This window comes from Molossus molossus, unplaced genomic scaffold, assembly GCF_014108415.1.
Source record: "Molossus molossus isolate mMolMol1 unplaced genomic scaffold, mMolMol1.p scaffold_m16_p_7, whole genome shotgun sequence".
In the NCBI taxonomy this organism is placed as follows: Eukaryota; Metazoa; Chordata; class Mammalia; order Chiroptera; family Molossidae; genus Molossus; species Molossus molossus.
Genome location: NW_023425401.1, coordinates 65,499,146 through 65,517,519, shown reverse-complemented (window position 1 = coordinate 65,517,519; position 18,374 = coordinate 65,499,146). Strand labels below are relative to the sequence as shown.

The following is an 18,374-nucleotide window of genomic DNA, read 5'->3' as shown; positions in this document are numbered from 1 at the left end:
GATAGAAACATCAATGATAGAGAACATTGATTGGTTGCCTCCTGTATGCCCCTCACTGGGGATCAGGCCCACAACCTGGGCACATGTCCTGATCAGGAATCAAAAGAGCAACCTCTTAGTGCATGAGTCAATGCTCAACCACTGAGCCACACTGGCTGGACCAAACATACATCTATATGTATAACATCATGCCATGAGATGGTACTCACCGCATATCCATAATGATACCCAGCAGAGCTCTCCTAAGAAGAGCAATTTTGTTTCCTTTAACATAATGGAAAATCATTTTGTCCATGTTCCAATCCAGTAGATTTTCTTAATACAACAGTTTCATAAAAAGTTTCCAAAGAAAAATGCAATAATGTTCCTTATCCCTGCAACAAGTCAGTATTGGCTTTAAAATGGTTTTTGCTATTGAAAAAATGTATTTATTTAGAAATTACATATAAATGTATTTATTTAGAAATTATATATATGGAGAAACTTGACTTTGTATTTGTGTTTAAATCATTGAAAATGTATAGGAAATTAATCAAAACACTTTTATTAAATATTATCTCTTCATACGAAAAACTCTGAAGAAAGGTATCTCAGGTTTATTCCACCACCTGAAGAACATTATTTTTTCCACTAAATAAATTTCAGCTGAGGCTTCAAACCCAGAAAGATTGTCCTAAGTGCCAGAACACAATGCAGGTCATGCTAAAACATTATGAAATCAGTGTTGCTGCCATTAGCTTATCATTCATTTGAGCGTACACAAGAAAAGGTAAAAAGGTAAATAAGACTTTTTAGTTAGGATTTCCTTAGAAGGAAGTGTCATTTCACCCTGTCATGGGGGAGGAGCAAAATGCCACCCCTTGACTTCAGCCACGAGGGATATTTCATAAAAAGTATCTGAAATCTTGGCCTTCATTCTGAGATATTAAAGTTACCAAAGACGACATGTGCTTAAAATCAAGTCAAAAGCAAGAGGTTATGGTTACATCAGTTAAAGCCTGCAGAACTATCAGATTTGGAAGTAAACTGCACTTCCTCCAATGGTGAAGAAGAGGAAGGAGTTTTCTGTATGGGCCAAAGTGGACCATCAGGGAGCAGAAATAGTTCATGTAAAGGGAATTTTATGCATTAGGGCTGCCTATAGAACAAGGTGACCTGAACAGATAGAGTCTTTATAAGGAGGACCAAAAAAAAAAATCAGGGACTGAAGAGGAAGAATTATAATCTGAGGTCTCTGAGGATCCTACAAAGCTCCCAAGAAAAAGAGCCACCAACTGAGCCTCAGCCACACAGAAGGCTCCAATACAGGGCTCCAACTACACCAATGAAATGATGGCTTTTTGGTACCCATTAACTCACTTCCATTTCCCTAAGAGGTCCTCAAGAGGCCCAAAAGGAATCCTGCAATCTGCCCATACAAGGATGGAGATAAAGAAAATGCCACTGGGAAATTCACAAAAATCAAAATGGCACTTTGCAAACTTCTTTAAAAAAATTAAAAAGTGGGTAATTAAAGAGCTTACATACTGTTCCTACCATAAAATCAGTCTAATCAAAAATACGGTGTAATGTTTATCCTTCTGGAAAGAAAGAATAATGAAGTTAACAAGAAGAAAAAAATAAGTATTTTAAAATGTGGTATAGAAAATTCATATTGCTAAATTTTTACAATTAATAACATGCTCAGAAGATACAAAGGAAAGAAGATGCAACTTAAAATTAAATTGTTAAGGAAAGTATCAACTGAATTCTAAAAGTACAGAGAGGTACAGAATGGTCACTTAAAAAAAAAAAAGACAGCCCTGGCCAGTTTGGCTCAGCGGTTAAAGCGTCGGCCTGCGGTACAGAGAGACCCGGGTTCGGTTCCCGCTAAGGGCACGTACTTCGGTTGCAGTTTGTCCCCGGCTTTGGTTGGTCGTGCGGGTGGCAGCCACTCGATGTGTCCCTTCACGTCGATGTTTCTCTCTCTCTCTCCCTTCCTCTCCCTCCCTCCCATTCTATCTGTACAAAAAAATGGAAAAAATATCCTTGGGTGAGGATTAAAAAACAAAACAAAAAAAAAAAAAAAAAAGAAAATGTATAGGAAATTAATCAAAACACTTTTATTAAATATTATCTCTTCATACGAAAAACTCTGAAGAAAGGTATCTCAGGTTTATTCCACCACCTGAAGAACATTATTTTTTCCACTAAATAAATTTCAGCTGAGGCTTCAAACCCAGAAAGATTGTCCTAAGTGCCAGAACACAATGCAGGTCATGCTAAAACATTATGAAATCAGTGCTGCTGCCATTAGCTTATCATTCATTTGAGCGTACACAAGAAAAGGTAAAAAGGTAAATAAGACTTTTTAGTTAGGATTTCCTTAGAAGGAAGTGTCATTTCACCCTGTCATGGGGGAGGAGCAAAATGCCACCCCTTGACTTCAGCCACGAGGGATATTTCATAAAAAGTATCTGAAATCTTGGCCTTCATTCTGAGATATTGAAGTTACCAAAGACGACATGTGCTTAAAATCAAGTCAAAAGCAAGAGGTTATGGTTACATCAGTTAAAGCCTGCAGAACTATCAGATTTGGAAGTAAACTGCACTTCCTCCAATGGTGAAGAAGAGGAAGGAGTTTTCTGTATGGGCCAAAGTGGACCATCAGGGAGCAGAAATAGTTCATGTAAAGGGAATTTTATGCATTAGGGCTGCCTATAGAACAAGGTGACCTGAACAGATAGAGTCTTTATAAGGAGGACCAAAAAAAAAAATCAGGGACTGAAGAGGAAGAATTATAATCTGAGGTCTCTGAGGATCCTACAAAGCTCCCAAGAAAAAGAGCCACCAACTGAGCCTCAGCCACACAGAAGGCTCCAATACAGGGCTCCAACTACACCAATGAAATGATGGCTTTTTGGTACCCATTAACTCACTTCCATTTCCCTAAGAGGTCCTCAAGAGGCCCAAAAGGAATCCTGCAATCTGCCCATACAAGGATGGAGATAAAGAAAATGCCACTGGGAAATTCACAAAAATCAAAATGGCACTTTGCAAACTTCTTTAAAAAAATTAAAAAGTGGGTAATTAAAGAGCTTACATACTGTTCCTACCATAAAATCAGTCTAATCAAAAATACGGTGTAATGTTTATCCTTCTGGAAAGAAAGAATAATGAAGTTAACAAGAAGAAAAAAATAAGTATTTTAAAATGTGGTATAGAAAATTCATATTGCTAAATTTTTACAATTAATAACATGCTCAGAAGATACAAAGGAAAGAAGATGCAACTTAAAATTAAATTGTTAAGGAAAGTATCAACTGAATTCTAAAAGTACAGAGAGGTACAGAATGGTCACTTAAAAAAAAAAAAGACAGCCCTGGCCAGTTTGGCTCAGCGGTTAGAGCGTCGGCCTGCGGTCTGGAGAGACCCGGGTTCGGTTCCCGCTAAGGGCACGTACCTCGGTTGCAGTTTGTCCCCGGCCCTGGTTGGTCATGCGGGTGGCAGCCACTCGATGTGTCCCTTCACATCGATGTTTCTCTCCTCTCTCTCTGTTCCTCTCTCTCCCTCCCACTCTACCTGAACAAAGGGTGGAAAAGTGTCCTCGGGTGAGGATTAAAAAAATAATAATAATAAAAAAAATAAATTTATGTCAGGTCACATCATTTCTCTACTCAAAACCCTCCAGTAGTTTCCAATCTTACTCAGAGTAAAAGCTAAATTCCTTAAGAGGCCCTTTAAGATCTTGCAACCAACATCTCCCTGACTTTCTTCCTATTAACATTCCCTGTCCCTCACTCTGCTTCGGCCATCCTTCCTTGTCCTCAAACATGCCTAACACATTCTTTCCTCAGGTCCTTTGTACTTGCTGTTCCCCCGCCTAAAACCCTCTTTGCCAATTTCTGTATGATTCATTCCTTTAATTGATTCAGATACCTGCCAAAATGTCACCTTATCAATGAAGAGTTTTATTGCTTCCTAATATAAAATAGCTCCTCTTTATCCATACCACTTTCCCTACTATTTCTCTCTTTAGTCCTTATCACTACCAAATGCAATTTCAAAAAAATAAAAGAACATATTTATTGACTATATATCTTCCTAATCTAGAACTTAAATCTCCTTAAGAGCATAGATGTGTTTGTTCACTGCTATTAACCCATAGAATAATATCTGTCAGGGAGCTGCAACCGTGATAGCAGAGTAGGTAAATGCTGTGCTCGCCTCCTCCCATGACCACAACAAAATTACAATCAAAGTATAGAACAATCAACTAGGAGAAGTGAAGACTAGCTGAATAGAAGTCCCATAACTAAGGATATAAAGAAGCCACATTAAGACTGGTAGGAGGGGCAGAGATGCTGGGCCTACACCATATGTGGTGGTTGAGAATCAAGAGGCATAGCACATCTACAGAGGTCCCCCCTGAGAAGCAAAGGCTCCCAGGCCCACAATGGGCTCCTGGGCCTATAGCAGCCAGTGAGAGGAGCCCACATAACAATTGGCTATCAAAATCAGTGGGGATTCAGTCCATCCAGGTGACATGGAAGACTGCTGGAAACCCAAATGTCCTTTTAAAGGGCACATGCACAAACTCACTCACTCACAGACATACACTGAGCTCCAACAGAGAGACAGACGCTCAAGGGGCGCCAGAGACATACAGGGAAAAACTTTAGAGGGAGGACCAGAGGGACAGCTGCCATCTTTCCTATGTTGAACTCCTTCAAAAGGGCTAAATCTGAACTTCTTTAACCTAGTGAACACCACTCCCCCAACCATGGTGAATCCCTAAGACCCTGCCTCACCAGATTCAAGTACTGCCTAAGGCTCTTTCAGTGGATTAGCCTTACAGACAGCTGGCAGGCAATGACAGGACTAGGGGAACCTGGTGTCTTTTGCTAAGCAGGCCCCAGGACTAGTACTGGTGTGAACAGGTCTAGGTTCCCAGCATGGCCTTTCCCACACACCCAGCAGAGGCAGCTACCAACTACAAATTGTTTGGTAGCTCCTACCAGGTAGCAGCAAGCTGGTCACAGGCAGCAGTTGACCTTGGCCTGTACTGAAGCCCCTCTCAAGAGGGCTCAGAACTAACACACCCAGTGGCCATCTTCAAACCACCACCTGATTAGCTCATCAAGTAGCACACCCAAAGGGTGGTCTCAACAGGCACCAAACTCCACAGAGGGGTCAGCCTCCACTATGATTGTGACCAACACTCAAAGCCAGTCAGTCTAAGGGTTGACACCACCCACTGATGTGCCAACAGCAATCAAGGCTCAACTACAACAGGAAGGCACACAATGCACACAAGGGACGCTCCTAGAGTACCCAGCTAGGGTGATCAGGGAGACTGAGTCATGGGGCCTACAGGACTCCTACTACATAAAGCTACCCTACCAAAACTGGGAAACATACTAGAGTTACATAATACAAAGAGGCAGCAAAATGAAGAAACAAAGAAACATGTCCCAAATGACAGAACAGGGAAAAACTCCAGAAAAGAACTAAACAAATGAAGGCAAGCATTCTACCAGATAGAGTTCAAAACACTGGTTGCAGCCCTGGCCAGTATAGCTCAGTAATTAGAGCACTGGCCAGTGCACAAAAAAGGCATAGGTTCAATTCCCATTCAAGGGCATTTACCTGGGTTGCAGGTTTGATCCCTGGCACCAGCTGAGGTCATGCAGGAGGCAACCAATAGATGGGTGTCTCTCACATCAATGTTTCTGTGTGTGTGTCTCTCTCTCACTCCCTCTCTCCTTCCCTTCCACTCTCCCTAAAATATCAATGGAAGAAATATCCTTGGGTGAGGATTAACCCAAAAATAAATAAATAAATAAAAGCAGTGGTTATAAGGATGCTCAAGGAATTTAGTGAGAACTTCAAAAGAGATAGTAAGCATAAAAATGTACCAAGAAACCATAAAAAAGAACTAGTCAGAAATGAAGAATACATTAACTGAAATAAAGAATACATTAAAAGAAATCAAGAGTAGATTAGATGAAGCAGACGATTAAATCAGCAATTTGGAAGAAAAGATAGCAGAAAACACCCAATCAGAACAGCAAAAAGGAAACAAAACTAAAAAGATTAATATACAGGATATTTTAAGGGACCTCTGGGACAACATCAAGGGTAAAGGACAACATCATGGGGATGCTGGAAGGAAAAGAGAGAGAACAAGAGATTGAAAATCTATCTGAAAAATTAACAATTGAAAACTTCCCTAAGCTGGTGAAAGAAATAGGCATATAAGCTCAAGAAGTACAGAGAGTCCTATACAACATGAATCCAAAGAGGCCCACACCAAGACACAACATAATTAAAATGCCCAAGGTTAAAAACAAAGAGAGAATCTTAAAAGCAGCAAGAGAAAGGCAATTATTGCCTACAAGGAAACTCCCATAAGACTGTCATCTGATTTCTCAACAAAAACTTTCAGGCCAGAGGGACTGGCACAAAATATTCAATTCAAAGCGATAAAAAGTATGGACCTGCCCTGGCTGGTTTGGCTCAGCGATTAGAGAATCAGCCACAGACCAATGAGTCGTGGATTCAATTTCGGTCAAGAGCACATACCTTAGTTGCAATTCGTTCCCAGCCCTGTTTGGGGTCGTGCAGGAAGCAGCCAATCGATGTGTCCCTTTCCTGTTGCTGTTTCTCTCTCTCTCTCTCTCTCTCTCTCTCTCTCTGTTCCACTCTCGCCCTCCCACTCTATCTGAACAAAAATGGAAAAATGTCCTTGGGTGAAGATAAAAAAATAAAATAAAAACATGGACCTACACTCAAGATGTCCTCTACCCAGCAAGACTATCATTTAAAATCAAAGGAGAGAAAAAAAAAATGGCAGCGGAGTGAATGGAAGCTACACAGACCATCTCCATGGACAACACTGGATTTACAACGAAAATAAAGACAAATCGTCAGGAAGGGGCAACTGAAAGGCAGCCTGGAGGATCACACAACTAGGGACGCTGACATCAAAGGAGTCCTCAAAGAAGAAAATGAGCAAGGGTTAGAGAATAGATTCAAAAAAATAGTGACAGAAAACTTCCCTAATTTGGTGAAGGAAGAAGGCATTCAAGTTCAAGAAGCAATGATTACCCCAAGTAAGAAGAATCCAAACAGGCCCACACCAAGACACATAGTAATCAAACTGCCAAAAATTAAAGACTAAGAGAGAATCCTAAAAGCAGCAAGAGATAAGCAACAGGTTACCATAAAGGAAACGCCATAAGGCTCTCAGCTGACTTCTCACAAGAAACACTACAGGCCAGACAGGAATGGCATGAAGTAATAGAGGTCATGAAAAACAAGAATCTGAATCCAAGACTACTCTACCCAGCTAGGCTATCATTCGAAATGGAAGGTCAAATAAAGAGCTTCCCAGACAAAAAAAAGGCCAAAGGAATACATTAGCACCAAACCAGCACTGCAAGAAATGTTAACAGGACTGCTGTAATTAGCAGTAGAAATGGGAAGAAAAATAGAACCACACTAAACAAAAATGGCAATAAATAAGGACATATCAATAATCACCTTAAATGTAAATGGACTGAATGCTCCCATAAAAAGACACAGAGTAGATGATTGGATAAGAAAGCATGACTCATCTAAATGTTGTTTACAAGACAGCCACCTCACAACAAAAGACTCACATAGATTGAAAGTGAAGGGATGGAAAAAAATCTTCCAAGCTAACAGAAAAGAAAAAAAAGCTGGGGTAGCAATACTCATATCTGATCAAATAGATTGAAAAATGAAGGCCATAACTAGAGACAAAGAAGGCCACTACATAATATTGAAAGGATCTATCCAACAGGGAGATATAACCTTGATAAACATATATGCATCCAATACAGGAGCACCAAAATACATTAAAAATCTTCTGGAGGCCTTCAAAGGAGAAATCGATACCAATACAATCATAGCAGGGGATTTCAACACCCCAATGACATCAATGGATAGATCCTCTAAACAAAAAATTAGCAAGGAAACAGAGACTCTAAATGAAGCACTAGACTAAATGCATTTAATAGATATCTACAGAGAATTACAGCCCAAAACTACAGAATTCACATTCTTCTCAAGGGCACATGGGCAATTCTCAAAGATAGACCACATGTTAGGGCGCAAACTAAGTCTCCACAAGTTCAAGAAGACTGAAATCATATCAAGCATCTTCTCAGATCACAATGGCGTGAAACTAGAAATCAACTACAACAAGAACATGCAAAGACATTTGAACACATGGAAGCTAAATAGCATGTTATTAAACAATGAATGGGTCACTGAGGAGATCAAGGAAGAAATCAAAAACTTTCTGGAAACCAATGAAAATGAAGACACAACAACACAAAATCTATGGGATGCGGTGAAAGCAGTTCTGAGAGGGAAGTTCATAGCACTACAGGCTTACCTCAAAAAACAAGAAAAATCTCTAAAAGACTATCTAACCTCACAATTTAAAGAACTAGAGAGCAAACAAAAAGAAAATGCCAGAGCAAGTAGAAAGAAGAATATAATAAAGATCAGAGCAGAAATAAATGACATAGAGACCAAAACAACAATTCAAAGGATCGAAGAAACAAAGAGCTGGTTTTTCGAAAAGATAAACAAGATTGATAGACCCTTAGCTAGACTCACCAAGAAACAAAGGGAGAAAACCCAAATACACAAAATCAAAAATGAAAGAGGAGAAGTAACAACCAACACCACAGAAATACAAAAGATCATTAACAGCTAGTATGAACAACTATATGGCAACAAATTCGACAATCTAAGCAAAATGGACAAATTTCTAGAAACACATAGTCTCCCAAAACTGGACCAGGAAGAGATAGAAAACTTGAACAAACGAATAACAACAGAAGAAATTGAAGATGTAAGCAAGACTCGCCAGTAAACAAAAGCCCAGGCCCAGATGGCTTCGCAGGCTAGTTTTACCGAACATTCAAAGAAGAACTAATACCCATTCTCCTCAAAGTATTTCAAAAAATTCAAGAAGAAGGAACACTTCCAAACTCGTTTTATGAAGCTAGCATAATTCTAATTCCAAAACCAGAAAAAGACACTACAAAGAAATAAAACTACAGGCCAATATCCCTGATGAACATAGATGCCAAAATCCTGAACAAAATACTAGCAAATTGGATCCAGCAATACAACAAAAAAATTATTCACCATGACCAAGTAGGATTCATCCCAGGGATGCAAGGTTGGTACATATTCGCAAATCAATACACGTGATACACCACATAAATAAAATGAAGAATAAAAACTACATGATCATATCAATAGATGCCAAAAAAGCCTTTGACAAAATCCAGCATCCATTTCTGATAAAAACGCTCAGCAATGTGGGTATTCCCACATATGATCCCACAAGGATCATATCTTGACATAATAAAGGCCATATATGAAAGACCTATAGCCAACATCATACTCAATGGGCAAAAACTAAAAGCATTTCCCTTAAGAACACGAACAAGGCAAGGATGCCCACTTTCGCCACTCTTATTTAACATAGTACTGGAAGTCTTAGCCACAGCAATCAGATAGGAAGAAAAAATAAAAGGGATCCAAATTAGAAAGGAGGAAGTGAAACTGTCATTATTTGCAGATACTATACTATACTATACGTGACATGATACTATACGTAGAAAACCCCAAAGACTCCATCAAAAGTTTACTAGACTTAATAAATGAATTTGGCAAAGTAGCAGGATACAAAATTAACCTCAAGAAATAGATGGCATTCTTATACACCAAGGATGAACTCACAGAAAGAGAAAGTAAGAAAACAATCCCATTTACCACTGCAGCAAAAAAATTAAGATACCTAGGAATAAATTTAACCAAAGAAATAAAGGACTGATTTGCAGAAAACGACAGGTCATTGAAATAAGAAATAGAGGAAAATATAAAAAAGTGGAAGCACATACCCTGTTCATGGATTGGGAGAATTAACATCATTAAAATGTCCATATTACCCAAAGCAATCTATAGATTCAACGCAATCCCCATCAAAATACCAATGGCATACTTCACAGAATTAGAACAAGTACTTTAAAAGTTCATATGGAACCAAAAAAGACCTCGAATAGCCACAGCAATCTTGAAAAAGAACAAAGTTGGAGGGATCACATTACCAAATTTCTGGTTATACTACAAAGCCACTGTAATCAAAACAGCCTGGTACTGGCGCAAGAACAGGCATATAGACCAGTGGAACAGAACAGAGAACCCAGAAATGGACCCCAGGCAATATGCTCAATTAATATTTGACCAAGGTGGTAAGAGCATACAGTGGAGTAAGAACAGCCTCTTTAATAAATGGTTTTGGGAAAATTGGACAGCTACATGCAAAAAAAGGAAACTAGACCATCAACTTACTCCCTACACAAGAATAAACTCAAAATGGATAAAAGACTTAAATGTGACTCATGAATCCATAAAAATCCTGGAAGAAACTGTAGGCAGCAAAATTTCAGTCATCATACGCAGCAGGATTTTCACTGATACAACACCTAAGGCAATAGAAACAGAGGAGAAAATGAACACATGGGACTACATCAAACTCAAAAGCTTCTGCACAGCAAAAGATACAATCATCAAAACGGAAAGGCTACCCACTGTATGGGACAGCATAACTTACAATGAGTAAGTTATAGAGTGCTCATACAACTCCACAAAAGGAAGACAAAGAATCCAATTAAAAAATGGGCAGAGGAACTAAATAGACACCTCTCCAACAGGACATATAAATGGCTAAGAAACATATGAAGAAATGCTCATCATCACTAATCATCAGAGAGATGCAAATTAAAACAACAATGAGGTATCACCTCACACCTGTCAGAATGGCCGCCATCAACAAATCATCAAACATCAAGTGTTGGCGAAGGTGTGGAGAAAAGGGAACTCTAGTGTACTGCTGGTGGGAATGCAGACTGGTGCAGCCACTATGAAAAACAATATGGTGTTACCTCAAAAAATTAAAAATTGAACTGCCATTTGACCTAGTGATTCCACTTCTAGGAATATACCCTAAGAAGCCGGAAGCACCAATCAGAAAGAATATATGTACCCCCATGTTTATAGCAGCACTATTTACAATAGCTAAGATCTGAAACAGCCCAAGTGTCTATCAGTAGACGAATGGATCAAAAAGCCGTGGTACATATACACAATGGAATACTACACAGCTGTAAGAAAGAAAGTTCTCTTATCCTTTGAGACTACATGGAGGAACCTGGAAAGTATCATCCTAAGTTAAACAAGCCAAACAGAGAAAGACAAGTTTCATAGGATCTCACTTATTTGTGAAATATAATGAACATAACAATCTGAGGAATGGGGCAGTCCCGAGACGTGGAAGTGGGGTACAGACTGACAATCCCCAGAAGAAGGGGTGGTGGGGGGAGAGATAAACCTCAGAACTTATATGCATTTATTCATGAACAGTAGACACAGACAACAAACTGAGGACAGGGCAGGGACGGAGGAAGAGGGGGGATCAGTGGAAAAAGGAGTAACATCTGTAACAAAAATTAATAAAAAAAATAAATAAATAAAAAAAATCAAAGGAGAGATAAGATGAGAAAAAGCAAAAGTAGTTCATCACCAAACCACTATTATAAGAAATGTTAAAAGAACTTCTTTTAGAAGAAGAGGTTAATAAAAAAAGAACATAAGCCCTGGGCAGTTTGGCTCAGCACTTGGAGCGTCGGCCTGCCGACCAGAGAGTCCCAGATTCGGTTTCCACTAGGGGCATGTACCCCCCAAAAAAAGGACATAAATATCATAATAAAATGACAATATCTATGTACCTATCAATAATCACTTTAAATATACATGGATTAAATGCTCCAATCAAAATACATAGAGTAGCTAAATGGATAAGAGAAAAAGAGCCATACATATGTTGTCTACACAAGACCCACTTCGATTAAAAAGACACATAGACTAAAAGTAAAGAAATGAAAGAAGGTGTTTCTTACAAATGCAAATGAACAAAAGGCTGGGGTAGCAATACTTATATCAGATGACTCAACAATTATATTTCTGAGTATTTATCCAAAAAATCCAAAACACTAATTCAAGATGATATATGCACCCCAAGTTCATCACAGCATTATTTACAATAGCCAAGATATCAAAGCAATCAAAGTGCCCATCAATAGACAATTAGATAAAGAAGATATGGTACATATATATAATAGAATATTAGTCATAACAAATGTAATCTTACCAGGTGCAAACCAAGGATGGAGGATATTATGCTAAGTGAAATAAGTCACACAGAGAGAGACAAATAACATGATTTCACTTATATGTTGAATCTAAAGAACAAAATTAACAAACAAACAAAACAGAAAGAGACTCATAGACAGAGAACAAACATGGTTGCCAGATGGAAGGGGGTTTGAGAGGTTGGCTGAAAAAGGTGAAGGGATTAAGAAGTACAGATGGTAGTTACATGATAGTCACAGGAATGTAAAGAACAGTGTCAGGAATTTATATACTCAATAATATAGTAATAACTACATATGGTGCCAGTTGGGTACCAGACTTATCAGAGGGATCACTTCATAAATTACATAAGTGTCTAACCAGTATGTTGTACACCTGAAACTAACATAAAATAATATTGAATGTCAACTGTAATTTTTTTTTAAATGTTTTTAAAGAATAATATTTAGCAGATCATTGGCCTGCCATAAATATTTGGGGGATGAATGAACAAAGACTGAAAAATATTATTAAGTGTCTAACAAAATATATTAATATAACTTTCAATTTTCAGAGCCACTTTACTGTATTGCATCCCTAATAGTTAGGTGCTTGTAAAATACATAAAACTAACAAATACGATGACTGTTCTTCCCCTTTGGCCTAAATGCACACTCATGCGTGCACACACACAAGAAGTTCACTACCAAGGGTAAAGAACCCTGAAAAGACTTTATAGCACTCTTTCCTTAGCTTAACACTTGAAAATATTGAAGAGATATGTTGACTTCTGCTGTTATCTTAGAGCCAATTAACATTTCAACTGTAATTCTATGAGTCAAAAGTATTTTTCAAATGTCTGCAAAATAAGAAATAGAAAAATTAGCAAAAACTACAGACAGACAATTCACAGAAATTTAAACTGCCAATAAATATATGAAAAATGTTCACGTAGGTTAATGTTGTTTAAAGGTTAATTTTCAGGAACTTAAAATGTGTTGGGAAGGGAGAAAGAGCAAAATTGCTTCAAGAAAACCAACATTAGTAAGAGGTTTCTTATTGAAACTGGAAAATCTATTCACTGATGCACTTGTGGTACTGAAATACCTGTGATGGAACAATAGACGATGTGAGGAGCAATCTTGTCTATGTCTTCGTATCCCAGGCCCATTGCAGACAGTTTGCCAGGAATATAGTTTTCCACAAATACATCACAAACAGCTGCAAGCTGAAGGAAGAGGTGAAGGTGAATCAGACTTCTTGAAGGACTACCAAACTTTCAACAAATCCTCACATTATGAATTCTAATTTCAGTAAACAAAACTGATCCTCACTTTTGTAATAGTCCAGAAAAAAATCATAGGAAAAGTAGAATTAGATCAACATAAAGGCCCTGGTCAACTACTTGAGGCATTACTGCCAGTAGAACAACGGCCATTAAAGTTTTCAGTAAACACTATAGTATTAAATGGATTCCGCACATGTTAAATGTAAAAATATCTAGGCTACATTTTCCAAATATATTTTCAGGAGTCTAGGTTAAAAATATATAAGTACAGAAATATATAAAAAACATATTTTAACCCTTAAAAAAACTAAATACAATGTCTTTACTACTTCTCCATCCTTATTATGTGATACTCCTCACTACAATATGCACATATAGCCACTTAATATATGTGAATATGATTCTGAAATGCTCTTATACTTTTCAGATGTTTTCTTTTCAAAGTGTGTTAAATATATTTAATAACCCATTTAAAAAACTATTAAACTGTAATCCAGTGAATTAATAACTGTCTGAAACAAAACATAAATTTTGATTCCAATATCACTGCTATAGGAATTGGAGGACAATGAAGTACTAAAAACCTTAATTGTAAAATTCTTTTCAAAGTTTCAATTGTGATTACATATTTTTTTAAATCATTTTTAAAGTCATTATAGAAATTATTCTAGGTCACCCAGAGAAATTCATTACAATAATCCTTGAAAACATCCAAGTAATAAACTATTCAATACATTTTTTAATTCCCATGTTGAAAGAGATTTAGATATATTCAAACATACAATTAATGTAACAGAATCAGACTCTAGGGGTGAGCAAACTTTTTCCATAAAAGGTCAAATAGTAAATATTTTAGCCATTGAAGGCCACATACATTCTTTGCCATACATTCTTTATTTTTCTTTAACAATCTTTAAAAATGTAAACATCCATTCTTACTCCATGAGCCATACAAAAACAAACCTGATTTGGCCCACATAAGTTTATCAGCCTCTGTTCCAAATGAAAAGGCTGAACTAATATAAACTTTGGATAAAAACACATAAATAAATTGAGTGTTTGTCTATTACTATGTCACCAAACTTGGATTATGTATATGGAATTGCCTGACAGAACCAAATTTTGGGAGGGATATCTTAGATAACCAAATTGGGGGGGGGGGGGGTAGCAATATCCTCCAGAGCTCCTGAAACAGGCACGAGAAGCCTAGGTGACCATCTGCAGGAGAGGAATGATCAATATATTAAGATAGAAGTTTTAGCCTGGCAGGTGGGGCTTCAGTGGTTGAGTGTTGACCCATGCACCAAGAGGTTGCTGGTTCGATTCCCGGTCAGGGCACATGCTCTCAGGCTGCAGGCCAATCCCCAGTGGGAGTGTGCAGGAGGCAGCTGATGGATGTTCTCTATCATCAATGTTTCTACCTCTCTCTCTCTCCCTCTCCCTTCCTCTCACCCTAAAATAAATAATGAAAAATATTTTTTTAAAAAGATAGAAGGTTTAAGTATGCACCCCAAATTTCAAGCATAAGCATCCTCTCCAAATTTCAGGTGCCAATTAACATTTGACCTGTGTTTCTCCTATGGGCAACTCCATGCAGCTTGCTCCAGGGAGAGTCCCAATAAACATGCATTTATTGACTGTTAATTTTATACAAAGTATTGCTTGGGGGTTTGTGGGGAGGGCAGGTATTAGTGTTAAATAGAACACAAAGCTACAGCTACACATCAATTTATTTCACAAGTTTCTCTGAGCCTCTATTTATTACTTACAAGGCATTCCTGCAGGCACTAAAGAAAACAAACTACTTATATCAAACACATCTAGGCTTCTACACTGGTCATCTCTCACTGCACGAATTCTGCATGTTGCATGATACAGTACCTTATGCAAATGATATCTAATAATAAATTATTTTTATTTTTAAAAAACCCTGTATCGCCCTGGCCAGTTTGGCACAGAAGTTAAACCATAGGCCTGCGGTCCCGAGAGACCCGGGTTCGGTTCCCGCTAGGGGCACATACCTCGGTTGCAGTTTGTCCCCGGCCCTGGTTTGTCATGCAGGTGGCAGCCACTCGATGTGTCCCTTTCACATCTATGTTTCTCTCTCTCTCTCTCTCTGTTCCTCTCTCTCCCACCCACTTTACCTGAACAAACAATGGAAAAATGTCCTCGGGTGAGGATTAAAAAAAAAATCCCTGTATCAGTTCCTTAAAAAATTGAACAGAATTACCATACAACGGCAGCAATGCCACTCATAAGTATATACCCAAGAGAATTAAAAACAGGGACTCAACAAACAGATACTTGTTTGCAAATGTTCATAGCAGCATTATTTACAATAGCCAAAACATGGTAACAACCCCTGTCCAGCAACAGACAAATGTATTCATAACATGGAATATTATTCAGCCATAAAAAATTTTAATACATGCTTACAATATGAAAGAACCTTGAAAAGGTTATGCTAAGTGAATTAACCAGACACAAAAGTACAAATATTGTATGATTTCACTGACATGAAATATCCAGAATAGGCAAAATCAGAGACAAAAAGTAGATAAGAGATTATCCAGGGCTGGGTGGAGAGGGAAGTGGAAAGTTATTACTTAATGTATACAGTTTCTGTCTGGGATAATGAAATATTTTAGAAGTAGATAGCAGAAATGATTGTACATTGGATGTAATTAATGCCACTGAATTGTAAACTTGAAAACGATTAAAATGAAAATTTTTGTTATATATATTTTACCACAATAAAAACAATTTTTTTTTTTTTTTTTTTTTTTGTGGTACGTGCTTCTACTAGCGGGTACCGAACCCGGGACTCTCTGGTCCACAGGCCGACGCTCAACCGCTGAGCCAAACTGACCAGGGCTAAAAACAAAATTTTTAACAATGTTGGGGATTTATATTTTTAGACTTCTATGGAATCCTAAATCACATCTCAATCCATATAAAGCATCCAGATGGAGCATAAATTCACTGTTTCAAAAAAAACACAAATATAAATATAATGAATAAGTTATCCTGATAAGAAAAGTATTCAAAGTATTTTAATTAACTAAAAAAGCAGATTAAAAAATAATATACAAGGTATTATCCCATCTTTTGGGGAGAAACTCTGGTATTCAAGGACATAAAGAGATTTGATATGATACACTAAAATATTCATCTTTTTGCCCATGAACAGGTATTACTTGTGTAATGAGAAAAACAATTTTTTTTTTTTTTTTTTTATCCTCACCCGAGGACACTTTTCCATTTTTTGTACAGACAGAGTGGGAGGGAGAGAGGGAGGAAGAGAGAGAAACATCGACGTGAAAGGGACACATCGAGTGGCTGCCACCCGCACGACCAACCAGGGCCGGGGACAAACTGCAACCGAGGTACATGCCCTTAGCGGGAACCGAACCCGGGTCTCTCCAGACCGCAAGCCGATGCTCTAACCACTGAGCCAAACCGGCCAGGGCGAAAAACAATTTTTTTTTTTTTATGAATTTTTATTTATTTTTTTGTTACAGATATTTTACCTTTTTAACCCATTGGCACCCCCCACCCTACCCCCCCTCCACCCTGTCCCCGGCTTAGTTGTCCATGTCCATTGGTCATGCATACATGCATATAAGTTCTGTGGTTTATCTCTTCCCACCCCCCCACCCCTCATCCCCTCTTCTGAGGGATGTCAGTCTGTGCCCTACTTCCATGTGTCTGGGTCTACTGTATTCCTCAGACTGTTATGTTCATTATATTCCGTATATAAGTGAGATCATGTGGTATTTGTCTTTTTCTGCTTGGCTTCTTTCACTTAGGATAATACTTTCCAGGTCCCTCCATGTCGTCTCAAAGGATAAGAGATCTTTCTTTCTTACCGCTGCATAGTACTCCATGGTGTATATGTACCAATGAAAAACAATTTTTTAACTAAAAATATGCTAAGAGTACAATATTATTTTAAAAAATGAAAAAGCTGAATTTAAAAGCTAAAGATTTCTACTGATAAACATACCCAATATTTTTTTATGATATCCAAGAATTCAATATATATGCATTTTGATATTTATTGATAAAATACCCCTGGGAAGTGTATAAGGCAGAAATTGTCCTTTTCTCCATTTTATAAATATTTATTTTAAATAAAAATAACCACCTCCTCAAAAAATTAAAAATTGAACTGCCATTTGACCCAGTGATTCCACTTCTAGGAATACATCCTAAGAAGCCTGAAACACCAATCAGAAACAATATATGTACCTCTATGTTCATAGCAGCAATATTTACAATTGCTAAGATCTGGAAAGAGCCCAACTGTCCATCAATAGATGAGTGGAAAAAAAAGCAGTGGTACATATATACACAATGGAATACTGTGCAGCTGTAAGAAAGATCTCTTATCCTTTGAGACTCATGGAGGGACCTAGAGAGTATTATGCTAAGAGAAATAAGCCAGTCAAAGAAAGACAAGTATCACATGATCTCACTAATTTATAGAATATAATGACCAAAATAAGGTGGTGAACAAAATAAACCGAGAGACACAGAAGTAGAGTTCAGACTGACATACTCAGAGGACAGGGTGGGAGTGAGAGAAGAGACAGATCAAAGAACTTATGCATAAAATCATAACCAATGGACATAGACAACAACTTTGGGGGGGTAGGAATGGGAGGAGGGTGTCAATGGGGGGGGGACATTTGTAACAAAAATAAATTAATTAAATAATATAAAATAAAATAAATAAATAAAAACTAACAACTTACTAGATATTCTTAGTGAATGTGTCATCCAAAATATTCTCTCCCTCTCTAGTTTCAGGATAGTCAACCATTTCAATATCATGTATATTCCCTATAGCTTTAGCAAAGTCATT

At 37.8% G+C, this 18,374-nt stretch overlaps 1 protein-coding gene across 2 annotated transcripts in view; it reads right to left on the bottom strand.

Annotated features, from left to right (window-relative positions):
- SUGCT (succinyl-CoA:glutarate-CoA transferase) overlaps positions 1-18,374 on the bottom strand; it is a 1,135,530-nt gene that overhangs the window by 1,098,142 nt on the left and 19,014 nt on the right. For both annotated transcript variants that reach the window (XM_036246586.1, XM_036246587.1), the window contains exon 6: positions 13,327-13,447. In XM_036246586.1, coding sequence (XP_036102479.1) covers positions 13,327-13,447 — 121 coding nt within the window. The remainder of the gene's footprint in view (positions 1-13,326; positions 13,448-18,374) is intronic.